The 22594-nt window shown below is 36.0% G+C and overlaps 2 protein-coding genes and 1 long non-coding RNA gene across 23 annotated transcripts in view; 2 read left to right on the top strand and 1 right to left on the bottom strand.

Moving 5' to 3' along the window:
* Positions 1 to 11116, bottom strand: part of LOC132697597 (uncharacterized) — a 45944-nt gene extending 34828 nt beyond the window's left edge. For 11 of the 17 annotated variants that reach the window (XR_009618225.1, XR_009618219.1, XR_009618221.1 and 8 more), the window contains exons 1-4: positions 10949 to 11085; positions 9258 to 10822; positions 7350 to 7475; positions 1878 to 2003 (exon numbers count right to left, since the gene is read on the bottom strand). This is a non-coding gene — a long non-coding RNA (uncharacterized LOC132697597). Of the gene's footprint in view, positions 1 to 1877; positions 2004 to 7349; positions 7476 to 9257; positions 10823 to 10948 lie in introns of all 17 variants that reach the window. The other 6 variants (XR_009618230.1, XR_009618224.1, XR_009618232.1 and 3 more) reach the window with 6 other exon arrangements.
* Positions 11117 to 11695: 579 nt separating this feature from the next.
* Positions 11696 to 17833, top strand: LOC132697595 (uncharacterized). Of its 5 annotated transcripts, none has more exons than XM_060663148.1 (9): positions 11696 to 11759; positions 11813 to 11966; positions 12024 to 12093; positions 12160 to 12237; positions 12286 to 12357; positions 13430 to 13504; positions 13571 to 13648; positions 13696 to 13767; positions 14597 to 15298. In XM_060663148.1, exons 2-9 carry the CDS (start codon positions 11954 to 11956, stop codon positions 14694 to 14696), a joined length of 558 nt encoding a protein of 185 aa, XP_060519131.1. In that variant the 5' UTR covers positions 11696 to 11759; positions 11813 to 11953; the 3' UTR covers positions 14697 to 15298. The 5 variants fall into 5 exon arrangements, 4 of the variants coding, with proteins under 4 accessions (XP_060519131.1, XP_060519134.1, XP_060519133.1 ...); XR_009618218.1 differs by lacking the exon at positions 11696 to 11759 and adding an exon at positions 17057 to 17833 and having other exon boundaries at positions 11826 to 11966; positions 14597 to 16861; XM_060663147.1 differs by lacking the exon at positions 11696 to 11759 and having other exon boundaries at positions 11786 to 11966.
* A 2330-nt stretch (positions 17834 to 20163) lies between these two features.
* On the top strand, positions 20164 to 22225 carry LOC132697596 (uncharacterized). Its single transcript, XM_060663152.1, has 2 exons — positions 20164 to 20297; positions 20931 to 22225. The coding sequence occupies exon 2, from the start codon at positions 21408 to 21410 to the stop codon at positions 21891 to 21893; it is 486 nt and encodes a 161-aa protein (XP_060519135.1). The 5' UTR covers positions 20164 to 20297; positions 20931 to 21407; the 3' UTR covers positions 21894 to 22225.
* The last annotated feature ends 369 nt before the right edge of the window (positions 22226 to 22594 follow it).

Genomic DNA, 22594 nt, shown 5'->3' with positions numbered 1-22594 from the left:
TTCTTTTCAGCATCTAGAATATAAGGATTGTTCTATGTTACTTGGTGGTCATGGTTATTCACATAGGAACTGAAGCTAGTAATCTTGGGCTAATGTTTACAGTCACTTTTATGTACTGTAATTCTTTTTTTTTTAATTTGAGATGTTTGCCTTATGCAAAGTTTCTCACATTCGCATTGAAAACCATAGACGACATAGGACTTTCTATTTATTGCCGTGGTGTCTTTTAGTTGAGAATAGAATAATCTGAGCGACCTACCATTATATTTTGCCATCTTCATATTTGAAGGTTGAAAGAGCCGCACAATTGATGGCCTTAATTGGTTAATATACATGAGTTTACCAAATTTAACTTCCAAATTGGTCAGCCAATCCTCCTGCACATGACGTGGGGGGAGGGTCCTGTAGTGTAGGCCTCACAGAATAAAAGTTTATTAATTAACCTGATGGAATATTTATTGTCCACAAGAAGAGTTCTCAATAACAGTAAGTTAAAAAGTTAGAAAGAACGGTGACAGATCTTGTAAACCCAAGAGAACATTGATTTTTTGGTTCATGGGGTAGTGGGAAGAGAAGGGGATGCCAATCTAAAATAATGACATTGTCCATCGTCCGAATAGCTTTTGAGTCTAAGAAAGGCACCGAACGAGCAGATTCCGTCTCCACAGTAAACACCAGACACGGATTGGATTAATTAAAAATGTTAAGTGTTGCATTGAATGAATTTTCGGGAAGTACATCAAACAAATCATCCACATATTGGCATAAAAGTGGAAATTTATAGTCAACTTTATCTACAACGAAATATAATAATTTATTCATCACAATTTCCGCGATCAATAGGGAGGCGGCACCACCCATCGGCAGACCCTTAATTTGTTGATAGTAATCGTTGTTAAAGGTGAAAAAAGTGTTACTATATAGGAAGCGAATCATATCAATAAACTGTTTTATCGGAATATTACAATTGCGTTCAATCAAATTGAAATGCTCGTCTAAAATTGCCAATACTAACTCTAGGGTGATATTCGTAAAAAGAGACACCACATCAAAAGAAGCAAGCACAAAGCCCTGAGGTATTTGAACACCGTTAACAAGTTCGTCAAATTCGAATGTGTTTCTAATTCTAAATTTATTGAATTCAGCGAAAGACGCGCTCAAAATCTGACCAACGAAACATGCCAATGGCTGTATAGTTTCTCCGACACAGGACACTATGGGACACAGTGGGCAGTCCTCTTAATGGACTTTCGGTAAGCCATAATACTTAGGGCTTGTTCTTTAATTTTTTTCACTGATGTTGACGACGTCTCTATGGACTGGAATATAAATGGCATTATCTCCTAGGAGTTACAATGATTTTTGTATATATGATTCTCTAGTAGGTTAGAGTTAGCTTTCAGAAATTCCCTTGTCCGTCTCTCAATGTCATATGTCAGTGCACGTGTTACTATTAATATAATTACCAATGAGGTTTGTGGCCCTCGAGCGAACCAGGTCTCTATGCTGTTTGCAAACATTTTGAATGAGAGATCTGTAAGTAATTTGAAAATATTAATGTCCCTTGGTGGAATAGGGAGGCTAAATTTAGGACCTATGGCTAGAAAACCACAAACTTCAGCGGGTATTTTTTGTGCTAGAAATGTTCTTAAACCATTTAACATAATCAGCAAAGAAAATGAATCTTCGGCCTGCCTAAGTCCTTTGATCTTTTTAAAATTATTCCCCTTAATTTTATTAAAAATCGAATTGTATTGAATGTTCGGTGTGAATAAAAAATCATCTAAAATATTAAAAGGAAGGTTTTTTCCACGTAGAAAGTCTGTATGTCGCCTCAAAGTACGTTCAAGTGTCATGTTGTGCATTTTTTTAGTTACCTTTTGTGTTCAGTTGTGAAGGTATGCGCCACAGTTGTTGTGTGCCTTTTTGTAGATATCTGGGAGGCACGACGTCAGTGCCATATGTGATTCCAATCCTACGATAGAATTATCCCATTCTTACTCCTAGAAGCAAAGTGTAAATACAGTTAGGGGCTACTGGTAACTTGTTGCACAAAATAACTACGGGATCGCCCAATATTAACTAATATAGAGGGAGCAATACAAGATGCAAATGCTCATTGAATAGTGGCTTTTTATTGTTAAGTCAAGCTTTCGCCCAAGTACTTAGGCTTCCTTAGGACACTAAAATGTAAAAGGGAAACACTCTATAATAAAAACAAAAAGAACACACTGGGCTTATCAATACATACATCAATTAAACTCTAACAGCAGAGGGGGCACAGTACTCCTTGCACAAACAGAGAACCGTGTTAGCCATTAAAGTAAAGGCTGCACAAATTAAAATAGTAAAACAAAGGAAACTTAACCTAGACAACAAGTCACTAATTAATAAGTCAAATAACCGTAAACGACAAAGACCCAACAAAAATGCAACCCAATTCGATTCTGTCGGAGATAATCTGCTCAACGACATTTAAAAAAAAACAGAGAAATTTGACAGTTGGAAAAATGCTCAGGCACATATAAAGAAAACTTGACAAATCAAAGAATCACCACATTACAAAACCAAAGAATAAAAAACAAAAAACCCACCAACGACCATTAACTTCGAACTTACGTTTAACCACGGTGAAAAAAGCACAGAAATAATTTTAGTATTCGACTAGATCAGGGGTCTCCAAACTACGGCCCACGGGCCACATCCGGCCCGCGAACAGATTTTGTCCGGCCCGCGGAGAGCTTGTATACTTGAAAGAAAAATCTACTAGAGATTAGATGTTGTTTATAGCAAATAAATTTAGTTTACTGAAGTAATCTATTTTTACGTTGAATATTAATTAATATGACATCTACATTGATATGATCATGGGCAACTACTCATAACATTGTTGTAGGTTATTATATACTAACCAACAAATTATTGAAATGAATTCAACCAACATTTTATACATTTTAAATAAAAAAATAACTTATAACAAGCATAATGACATATGAAATTCTAATGAGATTTATGTAATTGCGATTTTCCACTGACAATAGTTTGTAGTTGTGGGCTAATTTTACTTGTACCAATTATTAAAAGAGATTTAAGATGCCCATCAGTCAATTTAGATCTGTAGACATTTTTTGTGTACTTCATTTTGGAAAAGGTCTTCTCACACAGATAAGTAGTACCAAAAACAGAAAACATTCCACGAGCAAATTTATGCAAATTATCAAATTGTGTCAGTGGAAGACACTTATAAAATTCCAACAAGGATAAGTTTTGATATTTGTTCTTAATGATATCACTGCACTTTAAGTCAATCATTTCCATTTGAAGTTCCGGGGCTAGGGTTTCAATGTCAGTTTCGAAAGGATTCTGAAAAATCTTAATTTCATTCGCAATGGCATCAAAGTCCGAGAAACGAGTATCAAAATTTATTTTTAAAGCAGTCGAAAGTTTCGATTGCAAAATTGATAGGAAACTCGGTCTCACTGCTTTGGCTAAATATTTCACATGACTGATTCAACTTTTTATCACCGGCGACAATTAATGATAATATTGTTTTGGCCCTTAGAATTTCTTGGCGTGATCAATATGGCCCTAAGGCTGAAAAGTTTGGAGACCCCTGGACTAGATCAAAGACCCACAAAATTTTTTCACCTAAACCAACACAACCGGGCTTTTCTTGAATAGCAATCTGCTCAAATCGCGACTCAGGTAGACTTAAGATTGTTAGGTTGTTTACAGATCTCTATAGACACTCGCATTTTTCGTTGGTAGAAGAATTGATTACATGCAAGAATGTTAGTCATTATTTAAAATAGAAAGATGAGACCTCTCAGAAAACACTATGGCAATATCTAACATATTAAATTTCAAAAGTTTTTAAGCCACAGTTTTTGAAACACGGTTGCTACGGCACTTTTGACCTCCTTACGAAAATTTTTATCTTAAAAGTAACAACATATTAATTTAAAAAAACATCAATACACTAATCCTCATCAATAATAACATATTCAACTTACAGTTTTATTGAAATTAAGAAATTTATTTTGTTTTTGTGAATTAGAATTTAATAAGAGTCTGAGGCAGATGCGTCTGATTCTGAATTACTAAACTTACATATTTATAACTGTAAAGGGTTGGGGGAAGGTGGTTGTAAATCACCCTCAAAACTTAAACGGTTAGAGCGGCAAGAAAACGGTAGGACATACAATACCCAAAATTAACACAGCAAAGCTTGAATTTTACAAAAAGCCACTTATTCACGCTACCCGAATAGAACAAAGCTTTTTGTCTTCTCTGAAATTACTCATTCATTCATTCGCATTCGCAACAGATCAGAAACAAAATGGAATATCACAGAGCAGAAACCTAGCACTACCTAGCACTATCATTAGAGACATGGTCCAAAGCAAAATGGCTTGCGTTAAATTCTTCCTGACTTCGCGATCATATGTACTTTTGTCGTACGCACAATGCTAAGTCGACTAAGAAATCCATGGAACACAGGCATCAGATGAAGAAATGGACAACACAATTAATTCTATAAGCTACTTATAAAACTAATATTATGATAAGAAAATTATTACTAGATCCAAACAAAATAAACCCATTACTTCTCAAATGTGCCAGTACTTTTACTTTAAAAATACTAAATTTTACTATTGAAATATGAAACCGCCACAACATACATGTAATGCAAAAGTAAACTGTTATCTCCCAAACCTTCTCGGTGATGGGTATCTCAGAAATTGTGACAAGGACAATGGCCGTTCATTTAATTCTGCAAAAAATACATGGGCAAACCGCAGAAAAAGAACTTAATAATTTTGACTACAAAAATTCCCGTCCTTTTAAACAGAAACACTCTTGGCTAAGCCCAATCGAAATTATTTTTATATTAAACCCCAAAACAAAATTTGATTTACTTAAATCGAAAGTGAATAATACCTTTAAATTTGCAAAGAATTATGATTTTATATAACCTTTACGCCTTTCAATGGAAGAATTAGAACTGAATGCAGATGAATAGTAGAAAGTAGAAACAATTGAAAGGCATGTGAGGCGAATTACCGATCCTGTAAATATCGAATGGAAATTAAAGGGTGGCTATTATTGAAAATAACACTGAGCGCAGCATATATATCAACATATACAAACATGTTTCCCAGCCACCTGTCCAAAGGCAAAGTATTAGCTCACCAAAAAATCTAACGTAACTACAGCTAGCTCTCCATTATCATTAGCGGGAACCATGTCTCATAAAAATTTATCCAACTAGACCATACCTGACAATCAAGTAGCTTGTAACTCCATTAGCACAATTACATTGTGTAAAACTAGTAGAATTAGTTTTTTTGTAAATGTTTCATGTAATAAATAAGTGTAAATACTGCTCAAAGGATTCACATCTCTTTTATGGTTAATACAGTTGGCACACTGATGAATATAGCACATTTCTAGGAACCTACGTTTATAGCCATTCTTTTCAGCATCTAGAATATAAGGATTGTTCTATGTTACTTGGTGGTCATGGTTATTCACATAGGAACTGAAGCTAGTAATCTTGGGCTTATGTTTACAGTCACTTTTATGTACTGTAATTCTTTTTTTTTAATTTGGGATGTTTGCCTTATGTAAAGTTTCTCACATTCGCATTGAAAACCATAGACGACATATTACTTTCTATTTATTGCCGTGGTGTCTTTTAGTTGAGAATAGAATAATCTGAGCGACCTACCATTATATTTTGCCATCTTCATATTTGAAGGTTGAAAGAGCCACACAATTGATGGCCTTAATTTGTTAATATACATGAGTTTACCAAATTTAACTTCCAAATTGGTCAGCCAATCCTCCTGCACATGACGTGGGGGGAGGGTCCTGTAGTGTAGGCCTCACAGAATAAAAGTTTATTAATTAACCTGATGGAATATTTATTGTCCACAAGAAGAGTTCTCAATAACAGTAAGTTAAAAAGTTAGAAAGAACGGTGACAGATCTTGTAAACCCAAAAGAGCATTGATTTTTTGGTTCATGGGGTAGTGGGAAGAGAAGGGGATGCCAATCTAAAATAATGACATTGTCCATCGTCCGAATAGCTTTTGAGTCTAAGAAAGGCACCGAACGAGCAGATTCCGTCTCCACAGTAAACACCAGACACGGATTGGATTAATTAAAAATGTTAAGTGTTGCATTGAATGAATTTTCGGGAAGTACATCAAACAAATCATCCACATATTGGCATAAAAGTGGAAATTTATAGTCAACTTTATCTACAACGAAATATAATAATTTATTCATCACAATTTCCGCGATCAATAGGGAGGCGGCACCACCCATCGGCAGACCCTTAATTTGTTGATAGTAATCGTTGTTAAAGGTGAAAAAAGTGTTACTATATAGGAAGCGAATCATATCAATAAACTGTTTTATCGGAATATTACAATTGGGTTCAATCAAATTGAAATGCTCGTCTAAAATTGCCAATACTAACTCTAGGGTGATATTCGTAAAAAGAGACACCACATCAAAAGAAGCAAGCACAAAGCCCTGAGGTATTTGAACACCGTTAACAAGTTCGTCAAATTCGAATGTGTTTCTAATTCTAAATTTATTGAATTCAGCGAAAGAGGCGCTCAAAATCTGACCAACGAAACATGCCAATGGCTGTATAGTTTCTCCGACACAGGACACTATGGGACACAGTGGGCAGTCCTCTTAATGGACTTTCGGTAAGCCATAATACTTAGGGCTTGTTCTTTAATTTTTTTCACTGATGTTGACGACGTCTCTATGGACTGGAATATAAATGGCATTATCTCCTAGGAGTTACAATGATTTTTGTATATATGATTCTCTAGTAGGTTAGAGTTAGCTTTCAGAAATTCCCTTGTCCGTCTCTCAATGTCATATGTCAGTGCACGTGTTACTATTAATATAATTACCAATGAGGTTTGTGGCCCTCGAGAGAACCAGGTCTCTATGCTGTTTGCAAACATTTTGAATGAGAGATCTGTAAGTAATTTGAAAATATTAATGTCCCTTGGTGGAATAGGGAGGCTAAATTTAGGACCTATGGCTAGAAAACCACAAACTTCAGCAGGTATTTTTTGTGCTAGAAATGTTCTTAAACCATTTAACATAATCAGCAAAGAAAATGAATCTTCGGCCTGCCTAAGTCCTTTGATCTTTTTAAAATTATTCCCCTTAATTTTATTAAAAATCGAATTGTATTGAATGTTCGGTGTGAATAAAAAATCATCTAAAATATTAAAAGGAAGGTTTTTTCCACGTAGAAAGTCTGTATGTCGCCTCAAAGTACGTTCAAGTGTCATGTTGTGCATTTTTTTAGTTACCTTTTGTGTTCAGTTGTGAAGGTATGCGCCACAGTTGTTGTGTGCCATCTTGTAGATATCTGGGAGGCACGACGTCAGTGCCATATGTGATTCCAATCCTACGATAGAATTATCCCATTCTTACTCCTAGAAGCAAAGTGTAAATACAGTTAGGGGCTACTGGTAACTTGTTGCACAAAATAACTACGGGATCGCCCAATATTGACTAATATAGAGGGATCAATAAAAGATGTAAATGCTCATTGAATAGTGGCTTTTTATTGTTAAGTCAAGCTTTCGTCCAAGTATTTAGGCTTCCTCGGGACACTAGAATGTAATTAAACTCTAACAGCAGAGGGGGCACAGTACCCCTTGCACAAACAGAGAACCACGTGTTAGCCATTAAAGTAAAGGCTGCACAGATTAAAATAGTAAAACAAAGGAAACTTATGCCTAGACAACGAGTCACTAATCAATAAGTCAAATAACCGTAAACGACAAAGACCCAACAAAAATGCAACGCAATTCTATTCTGTCTGGTGGTCTGGTGATAATCTGCTCAACGACATTTAAAAAAAAAACGACAAATTTGACAGTTGGAAAAATTTTCAGGCACATATAAAGAAAACTTGATAAATCAAAGAATCACCACCTTACAAAACCAAAGAATAAAAAGCAAAAAACCCACCACCGACCATTATCTTCGAACTTACCTTTAACCACGGTGAAAAACGCACAGACAATAATTTTAGTATTCGACTAGATCACAGACCCACAAAATTTTTTCACCTAAACCAACACTACAGGGCTTTTCTTGAATAGCAATCTGCTCAAACCGCGACTCAGGTAGAGAGTTAAGATTGTTAAGTTGTTTACAGATCTCTATAGACTCTCGCATTTTTCGTTGGTAGAAGAATTGATTACATGCAAGAATGTTAGTCGTTATTTAAAATAGAAAGATGAGACCTCTCACAAAACACTATGGCAATACTATAACATATTAAATTTCAAAAGTTTTAAAGTTTTAAGCCACAGTTTTTGAAACACGGTTACTACGGCACTTTTGACTTTTGAATATTACAATTGGGTTCAATCAAATTGAAATGCTCGTCGAAAATTGCCAATACTAATTCTAGGGTGATATTCGTAAAAAGAGACACCACATCAAAAGAAGCAAGCACAAAGCCCTGAGGTATTTGAACACCGTTAACAAGTTCGTCAAATTCGAACGTGTTTCTAATTCTAAATTTATTGAATTCAGGCGCTCAAAATCTGACCAACGAAACATGTCAATGGCTGTGTAGTTTCTCCGACACAAGACACTATAGGACACAGTGGGCAGTCCTCTTTATGGACTTTCGGTAAGCCATAATACTTTGGGCATACACGGTTTTATGTGATAAGTTTTTTTGAGATGGCTTCTTCAATATACCCTTGTTCTTTAATTTTTTTCACTAATGTATTACATTTATTTTTTGTTGAGGACGTAGGGTCTCTATGGACTGGAATATACGTTGCATTATCTCCAAGGAGTTCCAATGATTTTTGTATATATGATTCTCTAGACATGGCAACCGTGACCCTTGTCAGACTTGGTAATTGGTAGGTTAGAGTTAGCTCAGAAATTCCCTTGTCCGTCTCTCAATGTCTCAATGGCTAGAAAACCACAAACTTCAGCAAGTATTTTTTGTGCTAGAAATGTTCTTAAACCATTTAACATAATCGGCAAAGAAAATGAATCTTCGGCCTGCCTAAGTCCTTTGATCTTTTTTAAATTATTCCCCTTAATTTAATAAAATCGAATTGAATTGAATGTTCTGTGTGAATAAAAAATCATCTAAAATATTAAAAGGAAGGTTCTTTCCACGTAGAAAGTCTGATAAACCGGTCACAATCTGCGGTAGACATGTTGTGCATTTTTTTAGTTACCTTTTGTGCTAGAAATTCAAGTTGTCTATGGTTAGTGTTGTTCAGTCGTTGAAGTATGCGCCACAATTGTTGTGTGCCATCTTGTAGGTATCTGGGAGTCACGACGTCAGTGCCATATGTGATTCCAATCCTCCGATAGAATTATCCCATTCTTACTCCTAGAAGCAAAGAGTAAATACAGTAAGGGGCTACTGGTAACTTGTTGCACAAAATAACTGTGGGATCGCCCAATATTGACTAATATAGAGGGAGCAATAAAAGATGTAAATGCTCATTGCTCTTTTTATTGTTAAGTCCAGCTTTCGCCCAATTATTTAGGCTTTCTCAGGACACTAAAATGTAAAAGGGAAACACTCTATCACAAAAATAAGAAAAATACACTGGGCTTGTCAATACATACATCAATTAAACTCTAACAGCAGAGGGGGCACAGTACCCCTTGCACAAACAGAGAACCACGTGTTAGCCATTAAAGTAAAGGCTGCACAGATTAAAATAGTAAAACAAAGGAAACTTATGCCTAGAAGAGTCACTAATTAATAACTAAAATAACCGGAAACGACAAAGACCCAACAAAAATGCAACCCAATTCGATTCTGTAGGGAATAGTCTGCTCAACGGCATTCAAAAAGAAAAACAGACAAATTTAACAGTTGGGAAAATGGTCAGGCACATATAAAGAAAACGACATATCAAAGAACCAAAGACTCACCACGTTACAAAAGCAAAAAACCCACCAACGACCTTTAACTTCGAACTTACGTTTAACTACGCTGAAAAAAGTACTTTCCAACTATATTAAATAATTATTCTCATCTCCTAATGATAAAAACATTAAAAACTAAATATGAAGCTGGTAAAAACCTTTTACAGTATGTTACAACTTTACTGGATAAAGTTAGGACAAAGATTGTTGATTCTGGTATTCCAAAGTCTTTATTGGATGAGGCCTTAAAGTGTTGTATGAACTAAGTCGGACTCCAAATAGGGCGATAGTTAGAGTAGTGGCACCCTCTACAATTTGGCATGGGTGAAAATCTAAGCAAGCTTCAGCCTGGTATATTACTCTACCAAAGAATAATAGGTTAGATGCTAAATCAAAAACCAAAAAAATAACAATCAAATCTTTATGCCTATATGTGGCAATTTAGAGAATATCACCAACAAATGTAAAATCATGTTTAATCCCCATTTCTCAAATTGGAATCCTTTCATACAGAGGCTTGAGAGAAAAATGACAACACTGTATAATCAAACTAATGTCTAGGCCGCTAGCTTGCTTTTTCCAGAGCACTAGTTAAATCTTCTAGTTCTACAGGAATATTCTAAAATAACATTAACATAATTGAAATTTATTAATACCTATATACTCGATACTAATAATTTATCTACCTTGAAGCAGATCTATTCTATAAATTCCCTCAAGTTCCTTTCTCTGTCAGACATGCTTGCAACTCTTAATATTTCCGCCTTGTGGTTGGTCCTCCAAGTGTTTATGATTGTGTTGTCCCTTCCTGATGCTTAACATTTTGTTTCTGTACATTTAAGATATTATTTTCCAATAACTGAAATTTACATATATCTATTAATCTACAACCTACAAAGGATAATAATATAAAATGCGACATTTTTTGCGATAAACATGCAAAATGCCTCTTTTGAGCTATTATAAAATATTAAATCAATTTTACCTCGTGGAAAACTATTCGTTGAGGAGTTTTGATACCCCACCACCCTATGAATTTACCTTCTAAAATCAATTGCATTCCGGCTTTTAAACATTTAAACTATTAAATTTGATATCTCTATACAAATTGCTGGCTCTAACCTAAACATTCTGTTTATCAATTATGTCTCAGCAGAGACTAGACGCTTTTGATACAGACTTGGTCTGTTGCCCGATTTCTTGCAATTAAAAACTCCTTTTTATACAGTGACCAAGCATAGGTATTATTTTTCTTTCCATGGTTAATTTAAGGCGTGCCTAGAGTTGTGTCAATTCGTCTTGCGGAATACGGTTCTTTTGAATTGTTACAGATTGAAATGAATGACAGAAACAGACTATAGAAAAGGAATTTGAGTATTGTTATAATATTTGTATATTATTGAGTTGCGATATCCTTGGTGGATTTACTTATGTGTTGAATTGAATATTGAATGAACTATCTATTTTCAGTCAGGTATTTAATTTACAGAAATTAATGTATTACTCGTCCAACCCAATACGTATCAATTATATTGATGATGCAGTAAAAAGCAGAAGACAGCTAACTATTATTATAGCTCAAACAGAAAATGTAGACACAACAATAATTCAAATTCAAATGAATCCGATTGAAAAGATTCGTCCTTTTCGTAATCGATCACTGATTGATTCGGTTGTCGTAAAATGAACGGTTCACACAACACTAACGACGCAATGACACCATCCTTGCGATCCCGGTGTAGGCGCAAGGATAGTGAAAAAGAGCAAGTGTGGCAACACCACTACTCGTAATCTCTGTAAGCACAGGTGTAGTAAAATTATTTAATTGATTAAACCTGTTCACCTTCAGCACACTTAGTGTACATCTGTAGGATACAGAAGAAATTGCACAACATTTTAAAAAAAAGCAATTTGGCAAGAGAAGGAAATTTACTTTGACAATTAGACTGCCACATTTTCGAAGTTATTTATATTATTGGAAAAGTATCTGATGAAAATTACAAGTATGTTTTTTATATAGTGTGCCGATTACTGCTGTTATAGTTAAAGTCTTATTTTAGTGGATACCACCTGGAAATGCCAATGTATCAAAATTTATAAAAGAAAAGCACCAGAAGAAAATACTAAAAAGTAAGAAATTTCTTTTGAAATTGAATTAAATTTCCCATATCCCTTTATTTCTACCTTTGTTTTTAGGATAAATAAGTTGGTCAGCAAAAGTTGTGCTTGTAGAAGAGATTTTCATGAAAAGATATTAAAAGGGATTAGTGAAGTGTAAGTGCTTTTCTTTATTGCAAGCTTTTTTGTTAATGTATTTTTTAGTCAACCACACACTAGTTCCAAGTGCAAATGTAAGATACATTTTAATAGGAGAATGGTTAAAGAAAAGACTGGGTGAGTAAATAGTTTTTGTTATTACTTGTTTAGTTTTCACAAATTTACTCCGTATGAAATTTCTAAGCTTAACTGCTGTGCCCGCTACTGCTCTATGGCTCATAAACCACTTAGCAACATGGTAGAATGCTCTGACAACCTTGTTAAAAAAGTTACATTAAATTCTCTATTAAAAAGGTTTGTTTGTCAACACTTGTTATTTTTGTCTATTAAATCACATTGAAATTTAGTTAATTGAAAATATTAATATATTAAGACAAAATACCAAAAAGTCAATTCTAAACACATATAGTTCTGAGCAACATCTCATAATACTTGCAAAATACTACTAAATATTTCTTATCCATATGTAAGCATTAAGTAAGTGTAGTGGTAGTCAAGAAATCTTTAGGTGAAGGAGTTCTCTTTAATTATGTTCTAACCAATACAATCTTTGTTTTGTTTGTTGTTTTTTTCAAACCAAGTTTATATTTATGAAAAATGTATTTGCGATTGAAGCAAGCTTTGGGATGTCTGAGCTATATTATGTTGTCCACATACTGAGGCTGGAAAATCAAATTTTCTGTCAATACATTTTTTTTGGAAAATACTCCCTAATAGAAGTAGAATGGCATGAAAAGAGGCAGTTAGCAACTTATGTCTATTTTACCGATTTGGACAACTTCATGTCAGTTTTGATTGGCCAATATATATATATATATATATATATATATATATATATTATATATATATATATATATATATATATATATATATATATATATATATATATATATATATATATATATATATATATATATATATATATTTCATTTCCACCTCTTTTGAGCAGTTTGTCTGCAAATATCTATAGAACTGGTGAAATAATCTACAATAAAGGCTTTTGACGTTTGATAAAGCGCAAGTCCCATTTGTTTAAGAAACACTTTTAAATTTCTTTGATATGCAACCTCTGTGGGCTTGCAAGAATGCTGATAGGTAATTCAAGCAATGTTCAAGATATAATAAATTTGACTAAAATTAAGTGTTATTTTGTATTAGTGTCTGTTATAATTATGAAAGTATTTTTTAGTAAACAGATTATCAATTTGAAGTGCAAATGTCTTAAAATTTTTAAAGGAAACATACCAGAGAAACATATAAAAAAGTAAGAATTTTGTTTTGAAATTGAGTTTGCATTTCTTATATCCTTTTTTTCTACTTTTCTTTTTAGTAAAAGTAAGTTTGTCAGCAAAAGTTGTACTTGTAGAAGAGATGTTCATGAAAAGAGATTTGGAGGGATTAGTGAAGTGTAAGTCCTTTTTTTATTATATGCTTTTTTGTAAATATATTTCTTAGTCAACCACACACTAGTCACAAGGGCAAATGTAAGATAAATTTTAATTGGAGAATGGTTAAAGAAAATACTGGGTGAGTAAATTGTTTTTGTCTTTACTTGTTTAGTTTCAACAAATTTACTCTATATTAAACTCGTAAGTTTAACTACTGTACCTGCTGTTACTCTATGGGTATAATTAGAAACATAGGGGACCATCTTATTAAAAAAATGACTTCTAAGAGTGTTATTGATTTCCATTGTTTCTGTGTTATAAAGGTTGTTTGTCGACACCTGTTATTATTGTGTAGTTAAACAAAATGAAAATTAGTTAAGTGAAAATATTAATATATTAATTCAAAATACAAAAAAAGTCAATTCTAGACATATACATTTCTGGGCACTAGTCATGAGCATTTTAGTTAATTTCCCATATGTAAACAGTATTAGTATAAGTGTGGTAGTAGTAGTCTAGGAACCTTGAAGTGTAGGAGTTCTCTATTCTTTCTGTTTAAACATACTTTTTTCTCAAACCAAGTTTACGTTAATGATTACAAAAACTTATTCTACCAAGAAAGTTGTAAAAATATCTATAGAACTGGTTAAAGACTTTTGATATTTAATAAAGTGCAAGTCCCAATTGTTTGAGAAACACTTTTAAATTTTCTTTTGATGCAATCTCCGTGCGCTTGCAACAAAGCTGATAAGTAATTGAAGCAATGTCCAGGACATAACGCATATTCCTCATAGGATGGAGAAATAGCAGCGTAATAAAAGTGTCAAATTAAGTGTTATTTCGTATTAGTATATGGTATAGATGTAAAAATATTTTGTCATAAAATTTATAACGCAAAAGTGCCAGAACATAAAAAAATAAGAAGTCCAGTTTGAAATTCTAATTGAATTTTCTATATGTTTTTTTAGGAAAGATAAGTTTGTCGGCAGAAAGTGTGTTTGCAGAAGAGAGCGGAAGGGATTACAGTCAAATGTGATGTGTTTCAAATATAATTTAATATTTGCTTAATAGTTGAATTTGGCATTATAATTTTTTTTTTAAATATCTTCACAATTACGTAACTGGGTCTCTATGTTTATTTCGTTTATATTTTATAATTTTTACCAAAGAAAACTAACTTTATATTTATTTTTACCCAAGTGGCTTTTATGGGCCTTGAATATATAATTCACATAATAAAATTGTTTTTTAATTTTTATATAAAAGTTAATTTAAAACGGTTGAAGCCAAAATACGGAAAGCGCCGAATGATCAGTGGCCGCGGAAATTTTTAAAACAAACCTTAACATATAAACTATTTTTCACCTCCCTATATATCAAAATATAAGAACCTTTCTTCCTTTCTACTATCTATCAAAAAAATATTTGTTTGCACTCCCGTACAAGAGTTGCTATTGAGGGAAACTAAAAAACTGAAAATATTTTTTCCTACATTAATTGAAATTTACACACTTTCACTTATCGAGGATAATATCTATCAAGTGGATAATTTTTGTTTCCAGCAGAAATATTTGCTTAGACTCCCGTACGACGGTTAGGATTTAGATTTTATTGTATGTGGCCAATGTCTGGGCCTTCCTATTCCTTCCTGCATCAAATTTATCCCTCGTACAAAGGGAGGGGTCTTTGTGAACCTCAGGTTTGGAGATTTCGGTCCCTAATTTTAAGGACCTGTTTCTTCCTACTGCCTTTTCTTCGGAGTCGTAATTTTCGTTTCCAGCATAAATATTCGCTTCCACTTCCGTACGAGAGTAGAGTTGTAAACGTAGTAAAACTAAAAAATTGAAAAAAAAATTAATTTGTTTATTTTTACGCATTTTCAAATCTTGGTAAAACTAGATCAAGAAAGTTATACTGTGCCATCAGGCAACCGATGCTACCAGGGAAATTCCATGGTTCGCGCGGGACTCTGTTCTATGGTAGCCGTGGTAGTAGAAGGTCACGGAAATAAAGGTGTTAAAAAAACGTATATTCAGCGTATGTTATTTTAAAATGTTATAGACAATAACATGACATATACCAAAATTGTCTTGAAACAATTTAGTATGGAAAAGATCAAACCAGTTACAATACCTACGAAGAAAAACAGGTAGGTCATAACAAAAGAAACTGTGATGCTGTGGAAAGCATGATCTATTTACCAAACAAAACATACCATATAATCAGGCCATACTAAATTTAAATAGAATTGTAAAATATTTAGCAAAAACCAAAACAAAATATCCATTTTATAAAGGAAAAAGTTAGGAAAGGATTGTAGGAAAGTAGAGAATTTAATTTCGGAAAACAGTACAGCAGATGTTTATACTAACTTTAAACTCTAACTTTAAACAGTAAAAATTTTTAAACATCGGAATATGTTGGTAAAGTAATTTAAGGTAATAATTTCAAAAATTGTAATTTTTAATAATTATTCGAACACGGTGATGGGTAGTAATGAACTTATAGAAGTTTTTAGCCTCTGTAGTTAATTATTTTAAGTTCAACAAAAATGTAAGTAAATTTGTAAAAACCCATCACATACGATAAACAAAAATAAAATTCTTAAAGTTAATATAAAAATTATTATACTTATAGAAAGAAAAGCAGCCTAATCTTATTAAAGATGGCAAAATTAACTTCATATTCCACATATTTCTGACGCGACACAAAAGTGTGAAACATGCAATTTTTTGATAAAATTGTTTTTTTAGACACCGTCGGCGTTGCAAAAATTACAAGTGCCTGGTCTTACTGAGGAGAGCAAGGTACTCGCGGGAGGCGAGCCTGACCGACGATGTTACGCGGAGCGAGACTATTATGTCACCGTGGCCGCGCATAATCTATATAAATATCTCTCTCGCTGTTTGTTTTTGTTCGCAGCGAGACAATTGGGTCGTCCAGGTCGCATATAATTAAATTATTAAAGATAACCCGCAAACGTCAATAATTTTTTAAGATAGAAACTATAGTTTATTTACGGCACGTCGCAAATACGCCGCTTACGCGAGCAATATGCGAGGAAGTATTGTCTGCAGGCACATCCGTTAAACTGATAAGAGGAAAGCTCGCCTTTATTGGTATCTGCTCATATATTCAGAGGGGCGGAAAAAATAAGCAATAGGCATAGTACATTTTATTGACTAAGACGTACATAGCTGAAAAAATCTAAAGCATTGAAGAAATCTAATGAGGTATGTATAGGGAAAGACGCCCTTCTGTCGAATAAGTTGAAATTCTATCGTTTAAATTTCGACTCAATTTGTCCAAGCTGGACGCCATGACTCGAAACGAATCTAAAAATCGGAGTTTTAAAAATACCTTTTTTCGATGTTGTCGACCAATACCTGTCTCGTAAAGAAAATGTAAAAAATTTTACCTTCCGGTAGGTAAGGTCTCGGGCGCTTGGCTTCGTCAGCAGCAATAGGGACGGCGGCGGGTCTTTTCGGGTCTTTGGTATTGGTCTTAAAGGGTGGCACCCCTGCGTCCTAGCACTTAGGAAACCACATGGGTCCGTTGTGCCCTCAGACCGCGCTAGAAGGCGTCCAGAATACCGATCCTTCTATAGGTCAACAACTCCTTTAGCCCAATACCGTGCACTGAGTCCGGATCGATCAGAAGACTCCAAATCCTGCCCATGCCAAAACAGGTCCCTCGGTGAGCGGATGATACGGGGTCTCCTCCATTGGACACCTCATATTTCTCGCGTTGATGACGTCGTATATCCCACCGCATACGTCACAATGCCCGTGCCTCGCGAGCTGGTCTTTTCGGCTGAACTAGCGGTTGCAATATTCGCAGGCGAACATTATTTTTTTGCCTCTCACTCCCGAACTGTTCTAGTATCACTTAACACTTACTATTTTTATGCGGTGAAAACAAAAAAATCCAAAGAATGAAGACTGACTGTGGCGGTGGTCACATGTTAATAACGTTATTTCCTTCTCCGATAACGAAGTTAAAATAATGCAAACTTTCGAGTACGTTCCTTCCTTCCGGTTAATTAAGATTTTCTCCGGAAATGCTTATCATTACTGGGTCATATCTGTTTCGGATCTGTCGAAACCTTTTAGACGTTTTGAACATGTTCGAGAGCTGTTCCGCAGTTATTTTTAGACATAATTTAGATCTGACCAAAAGCGTCCTCTCAAATATTTGAAATAAAATGACTGGAAATATATTGTTGGGATTTTATTTTTTTATCACATTACAGTTACTGAATATTTTTTACAATTTTATACAATATCTGCTAGACCAAAATTTTGAAAATATCCGCTTTTTACTGTGTATTCTTCGGCACGTAAGCGCAGTACTAAAAGATCGGCCTGAACAACTGCTATCTGAGTTTCGAGCTGCTGGATATTTTCTTCGCAAACTACCACTTTTTTTTGTCATCTTTAAAAGCCTCAAACCATTCTCCTTGTGCTCGCGGTAGAGATTTAATTTTTCTTCTTTTATCTCGGCAATTGCACCAATAGGTTTGCCTTTTAGAATATCAGTAGTTATCTACACACTTAACTGTGACCGGGGATGATATCTAGGTGACCATCATCCCTCCAGAAGGGGTCGTAGCAGCTGAAAAAGTAAGGTGTCTCACCTGTCGCTAATTACAGGTGTAGGTGTAATGTCACCTGACCTGTGGTAACCGTTAGGTGTAGGTGACCCCTGTCGCTAATTACAGGTGTAATGTCACCTTACCTGTGTCGAACGTGAGGTGTAGGTGTGTATTCGCACCCATCGTTATTTTTATGACGTCACAGTGCCTTTCGGCACGCCGACCTCGTTAGAGAGTTAATTTTTCGCGTTAGTGCCTTTTGGCAATTCCGACCCCGCTAGGGGGTTAGTTTTCGCGTTAGTGCCTTTTTGGCAATTCCGACCCCGCTAGACGGTTAGTTTTCGCGTTAGTGCCTTTTTGGCGGTTCCAACCCCGCTTGAGGGGTAGTTTTCGCGTTAGTGCCTTTAAGGCAATTCCGGCCCTGCTAGGTGTAGTTTTTGCGTTAGTGCCTCTTTGGTAAACTCACTCCCGGTAAAAAAGGGGTTTGTTAGAAAAATAAATTTAGTAGTGCCTTTTTGGCACTACGAGGGAAATAAATGGGCGTATTTTTGAGAGGAGAAAAAACCGACCGGTGTCGCGGTCGGGATTTGAATTTCGAATCTTCGGATAAGCGCCGCCGACGCGCTGTTCCTATAGCCTAACTCGGCTTACATGGGATAGCCGACGACGACTCGTTTATTTCGCGGCGGCGACGATAAGAGAATTCAATTAAACTTATTAAATAAACACGCTTCGATAAAATGTATGATTTATTGACATTTACAAAGTATTGACATCCGATATGTTTAAATTTGCTAATCGGGGAAATATTAGAAATGCGCGAAATAAATAAACATATTTTAATTAACTTACAATGTATCTGGTTAAGGGTTGAATAACATTTTTTGGTAACTTTATAATTTTTTTCCTTTGAGTTGAGTATACAACACCCCCACCATACCCAACCTTGGTTAAGCCTCGAGAAAAGACAGACTTGCGTGAGGGTCTGTAGTGCGATCCACGAAAAAACAAGCTCTCTTCCGTGACCGGTTCGCGAAAACCCCGCCCTCTGTTCCTTACCACCCCCCAATGCTTCAGAAAATACCCCTAAGGAGACCCAGCCGGGCAGACGACGACGCGGGAAACCATCAAGGTGGGTGATTAATCGTTTCGGGTGTTGTATGTCCTACCGTTTTCTTGCCGCTCTTTCCCGTTTAAGTTTTGAGGGTGATTTACAACCACCTTCCCCCAACCCTTCACATATTGCTCCTTCTCCCAGGATTAGAATCAGTCTTTTGGATTTTTAGAGTCATTCACAAACTTTAGTAATTTAATGTTCGCTATCGTGAACAGGTTAGCAAAAAACGTGTAAAGTTTGGAGCGCAAAAAAGCGGTCTCAGAAAAAGCGTTTACCGTCGATTCGAATTGCGGCCGTCTTCTTTATTTGATTCGTTCTAAACTTATTTTCTGGGTGCTCAAATTCTTCTTCCTTTTAATTTACAGCGGGTACTCTGTAGCTTTTGGAAAGAAGAATTTTGTTCAAAACGATTTCGAGACTTAGGTGTGCATTTGTTGATTCTGTGGTGGAGCATTGCACGCGGCGGTTTAACCTCCGTTTGCTCCCGACAGAATCCCTTGTATTCGTCCTCAAAAGTTTGATATCGGTTTCCACTGTGTGGACTTAGTGTTTTTAGTGTTCAGTGCATGTTTTAAAGTGATAATCGTCGTCGGCCCCGTCGTTTTTCCCTGTTCACGCCGGTATGGAGGCCGGATGGGCCCGGATGGTCCGCGGTGGAAGCGGGGGGAAGCCGATTTTTTTTGGTATCGGTCAGAATCGTTTTTTGCTAGCTGAGCAAATTATTGGTTATTCTTCTTCTTTGTACGTGGTGGTCAATGACCAGAAGCGAAAATCCTCGACGGAAGTCGGCAATGGGCGAATGATCCTAGCAGTCGTGCCCAACATTTTTTTATGAAACGCATAATTGAATTGAATTGTGTGCATTTGTTTACAAAACGATTTAGAATGTCGGAAATGGATACATTTAGTGCTAAGCGGGATTTAACACTTAGACGCTTTAACGATATATTGTTAGCGGGTGAGAAAGCTCGCGTTGAACCCGATGATGATGAAATTTTATGCAATTTTATGGATGTCAAGTTTAGCTAGCACTTTTGAGTCCTTGCAATTGGAAGTAATCTCCTTAGCGAATGATTCGGAAAGAGATCGACAGTTTGCGGTTCAAGATCACTTTCATCAATTGCATTATTCAATTCGATCTATTGCCAAGCGATTATTTGAGAAAGTGGAACCTAAGGCTCACCGGCACCATCGTAGTTAGTCGAGACTCGCAAAGAAATAGTAATCTCCGACTCCCCCGTATTGCCATTCCGAAATTTGATGGTGACTTGAAAAATTGGCCTACATTTTTTGATATGTTTAACACCTTAATCCATAATAATTCTTCCCTTTCAAACATTGAAAAATTTCAATTTTTATTGTCTTATTTGGTCGTATTGGTAGTATAGCTTACAATGCTCTCGTGAAGCGTTATTAAAAGATCGATTGATGTTAACCGATTATTGGCTGTCGATCTTACGGGCTCGGACTATGAAGAGTGACTCGGTTGTCGAACTGAGGAGATTGCTTTCAACATTTTCAGAGAATCTTGCAGCTATCGATAAATTCAATATCGACTTGTGGGATTTTACAAAATTCAATTTGCTTTTAGAGAAACTCAACTCGACTCTCAAGATGTCCCGTTAAGACCAATAGTTAGCGCACCCGGATCACCAACGTATTACTTGGTTAAACACTTGGCATCGCTGCTCCAACCACACATAGGACACGGCACCAGTTACATCAAGGACTCCACCGACTTCATGCGCAAGATTCAAGATATCAATATTGAACAAAACGACATCTTTGTGAGCTTCGACGTCGTCTCACTGTTTACCAAAGTACCTCTGAAGAGTTGCTTGGACATGGTGAACTGGATATTTCCTGTCGATATTTGCTGACTTTTTGAAGTCTGTCTGACCGGTAGCTATTTTGTGTTTAAGGGAAACTTCTACGAACAGGTGGATGGAGTGGCAATGGGAAGCCCATTAAACCCGGTTATAGCCAACTTATTTATTTTGAGGAAAAAGCGATCGAGACCTCAGAGTACAAGCCAGCAAAGTGGTTCCGGTGCGTGGATGACACCTTCATGATTTGGAAACATGGTATGGACAAGCTCAACAACTTTCTGCAGCATCTCAACAGTCAACATCCCAGCATCCAGTTTACTATGGAGACTGAAAATGACCAACAACTTGCATTCTTGGACGTACTAGTGAGGAAGCGAGGTAACAAGCTGGGCCACACAGTTTACAGAAAACCAACCCATACGGACAGATACCTGCATGCTCTATCCAACCATCACCCAAGTCAAAAGTATGGGGTTATCAGAACCCTGACAGAACGAGCCCGAAGGATTTGCGAACCGGAGAACCTCCAGATGGAATTTGAACACCTAAAAACTACGTTCCAGCGAAATGGCTACAACAAGAGGGAGATCGAAAGATCAATGAACTCAAGACCATCGAGATCACGGGATACCGAACAACGACCCTTCACCTCCCACGCATATCTGCCGTATATTCCGAGTGTCACCAACAGGATTGGCAGAGTAACGGCTATCACAACAGACTAGTCAGGGAAGCCATTGAGATACAAAAACATCCACACAATTTCAACAGAAAGGAGGAGACCCTTAAACTCAACCAAATCTGAAACCCGATCCTTAGGAACGCCCGAGCAGTACCGATCGATATCCCGAGACCAACCGAAGCGGAACAAGCCCCGCCCACCACCAATCGGCATAAATACAACCTGCGCAGGAGAAATCGTCAGTCTACGTCCAACATCGGAGTTGGAAGGACCTCTGAAGAAGCTCGCCACTCGTGCTAGCGAAACGTTAGGAAGTAATTCCAATCGACGACGGCCTTTAAACCCGAATCAAGATAATAGCTGAATGGGTCCTGTTCTGCGAAGGAAAAGACATAGAGTTACTGGGCAAACTTAATAGAGCTCTAAAAACATTACAGAACTGACTAGAGAACAACAACCTCCCACTGTGTGCTGATAAATGTGAAGCCGCCTGGTTTACAAAAGGTAGGAGAAGAGTCCCGTCGGTAAATATGTAACGGTCTATTCTTCACCGTTAGCGCTTCCGCCAATTCGTCAAGAACCCTGGTAAAATTTTCGAACGGAAAGAACTCCTTAGTAACAGCCAATTTTTTATTTAGGATCTTATTGCATTTACAGGTACAGTTAGCACAAGCCATTAAAAGAATATTTCTAACGTAGTATTGGGAAATTCCGTGTAGTGGTGGTTATCTTCTTCCAACCCTG

The sequence above is a fragment of the Cylas formicarius genome, unplaced genomic scaffold, assembly GCF_029955315.1.
Source record: "Cylas formicarius isolate icCylForm1 unplaced genomic scaffold, icCylForm1.1 PGA_scaffold_25__1_contigs__length_1324815, whole genome shotgun sequence".
Classification (NCBI taxonomy): Eukaryota; Metazoa; Arthropoda; class Insecta; order Coleoptera; family Brentidae; genus Cylas; species Cylas formicarius.
The sequence above is the reverse complement of the archived record's forward strand: the minus strand, read 5'-3'. Positions and strand labels throughout refer to the sequence as shown.

Bases quoted from the DNA above. Each gene is read 5' to 3' on its own strand.
- LOC132697595 (XM_060663148.1), top strand. The intron at 12,094-12,159 runs GTAAGAAATTTC...CTTTGTTTTTAG, and splicing joins CCAGAAGAAAATACTAAAAA to GATAAATAAGTTGGTCAGCA. The intron at 13,505-13,570 runs GTAAGAATTTTG...TTTTCTTTTTAG, and splicing joins CCAGAGAAACATATAAAAAA to TAAAAGTAAGTTTGTCAGCA.
- LOC132697596 (XM_060663152.1), top strand. From the start codon at position 21,408: ATGATTTGGAAACATGGTATGGACAAGCTCAACAACTTTCTGCAGCAT.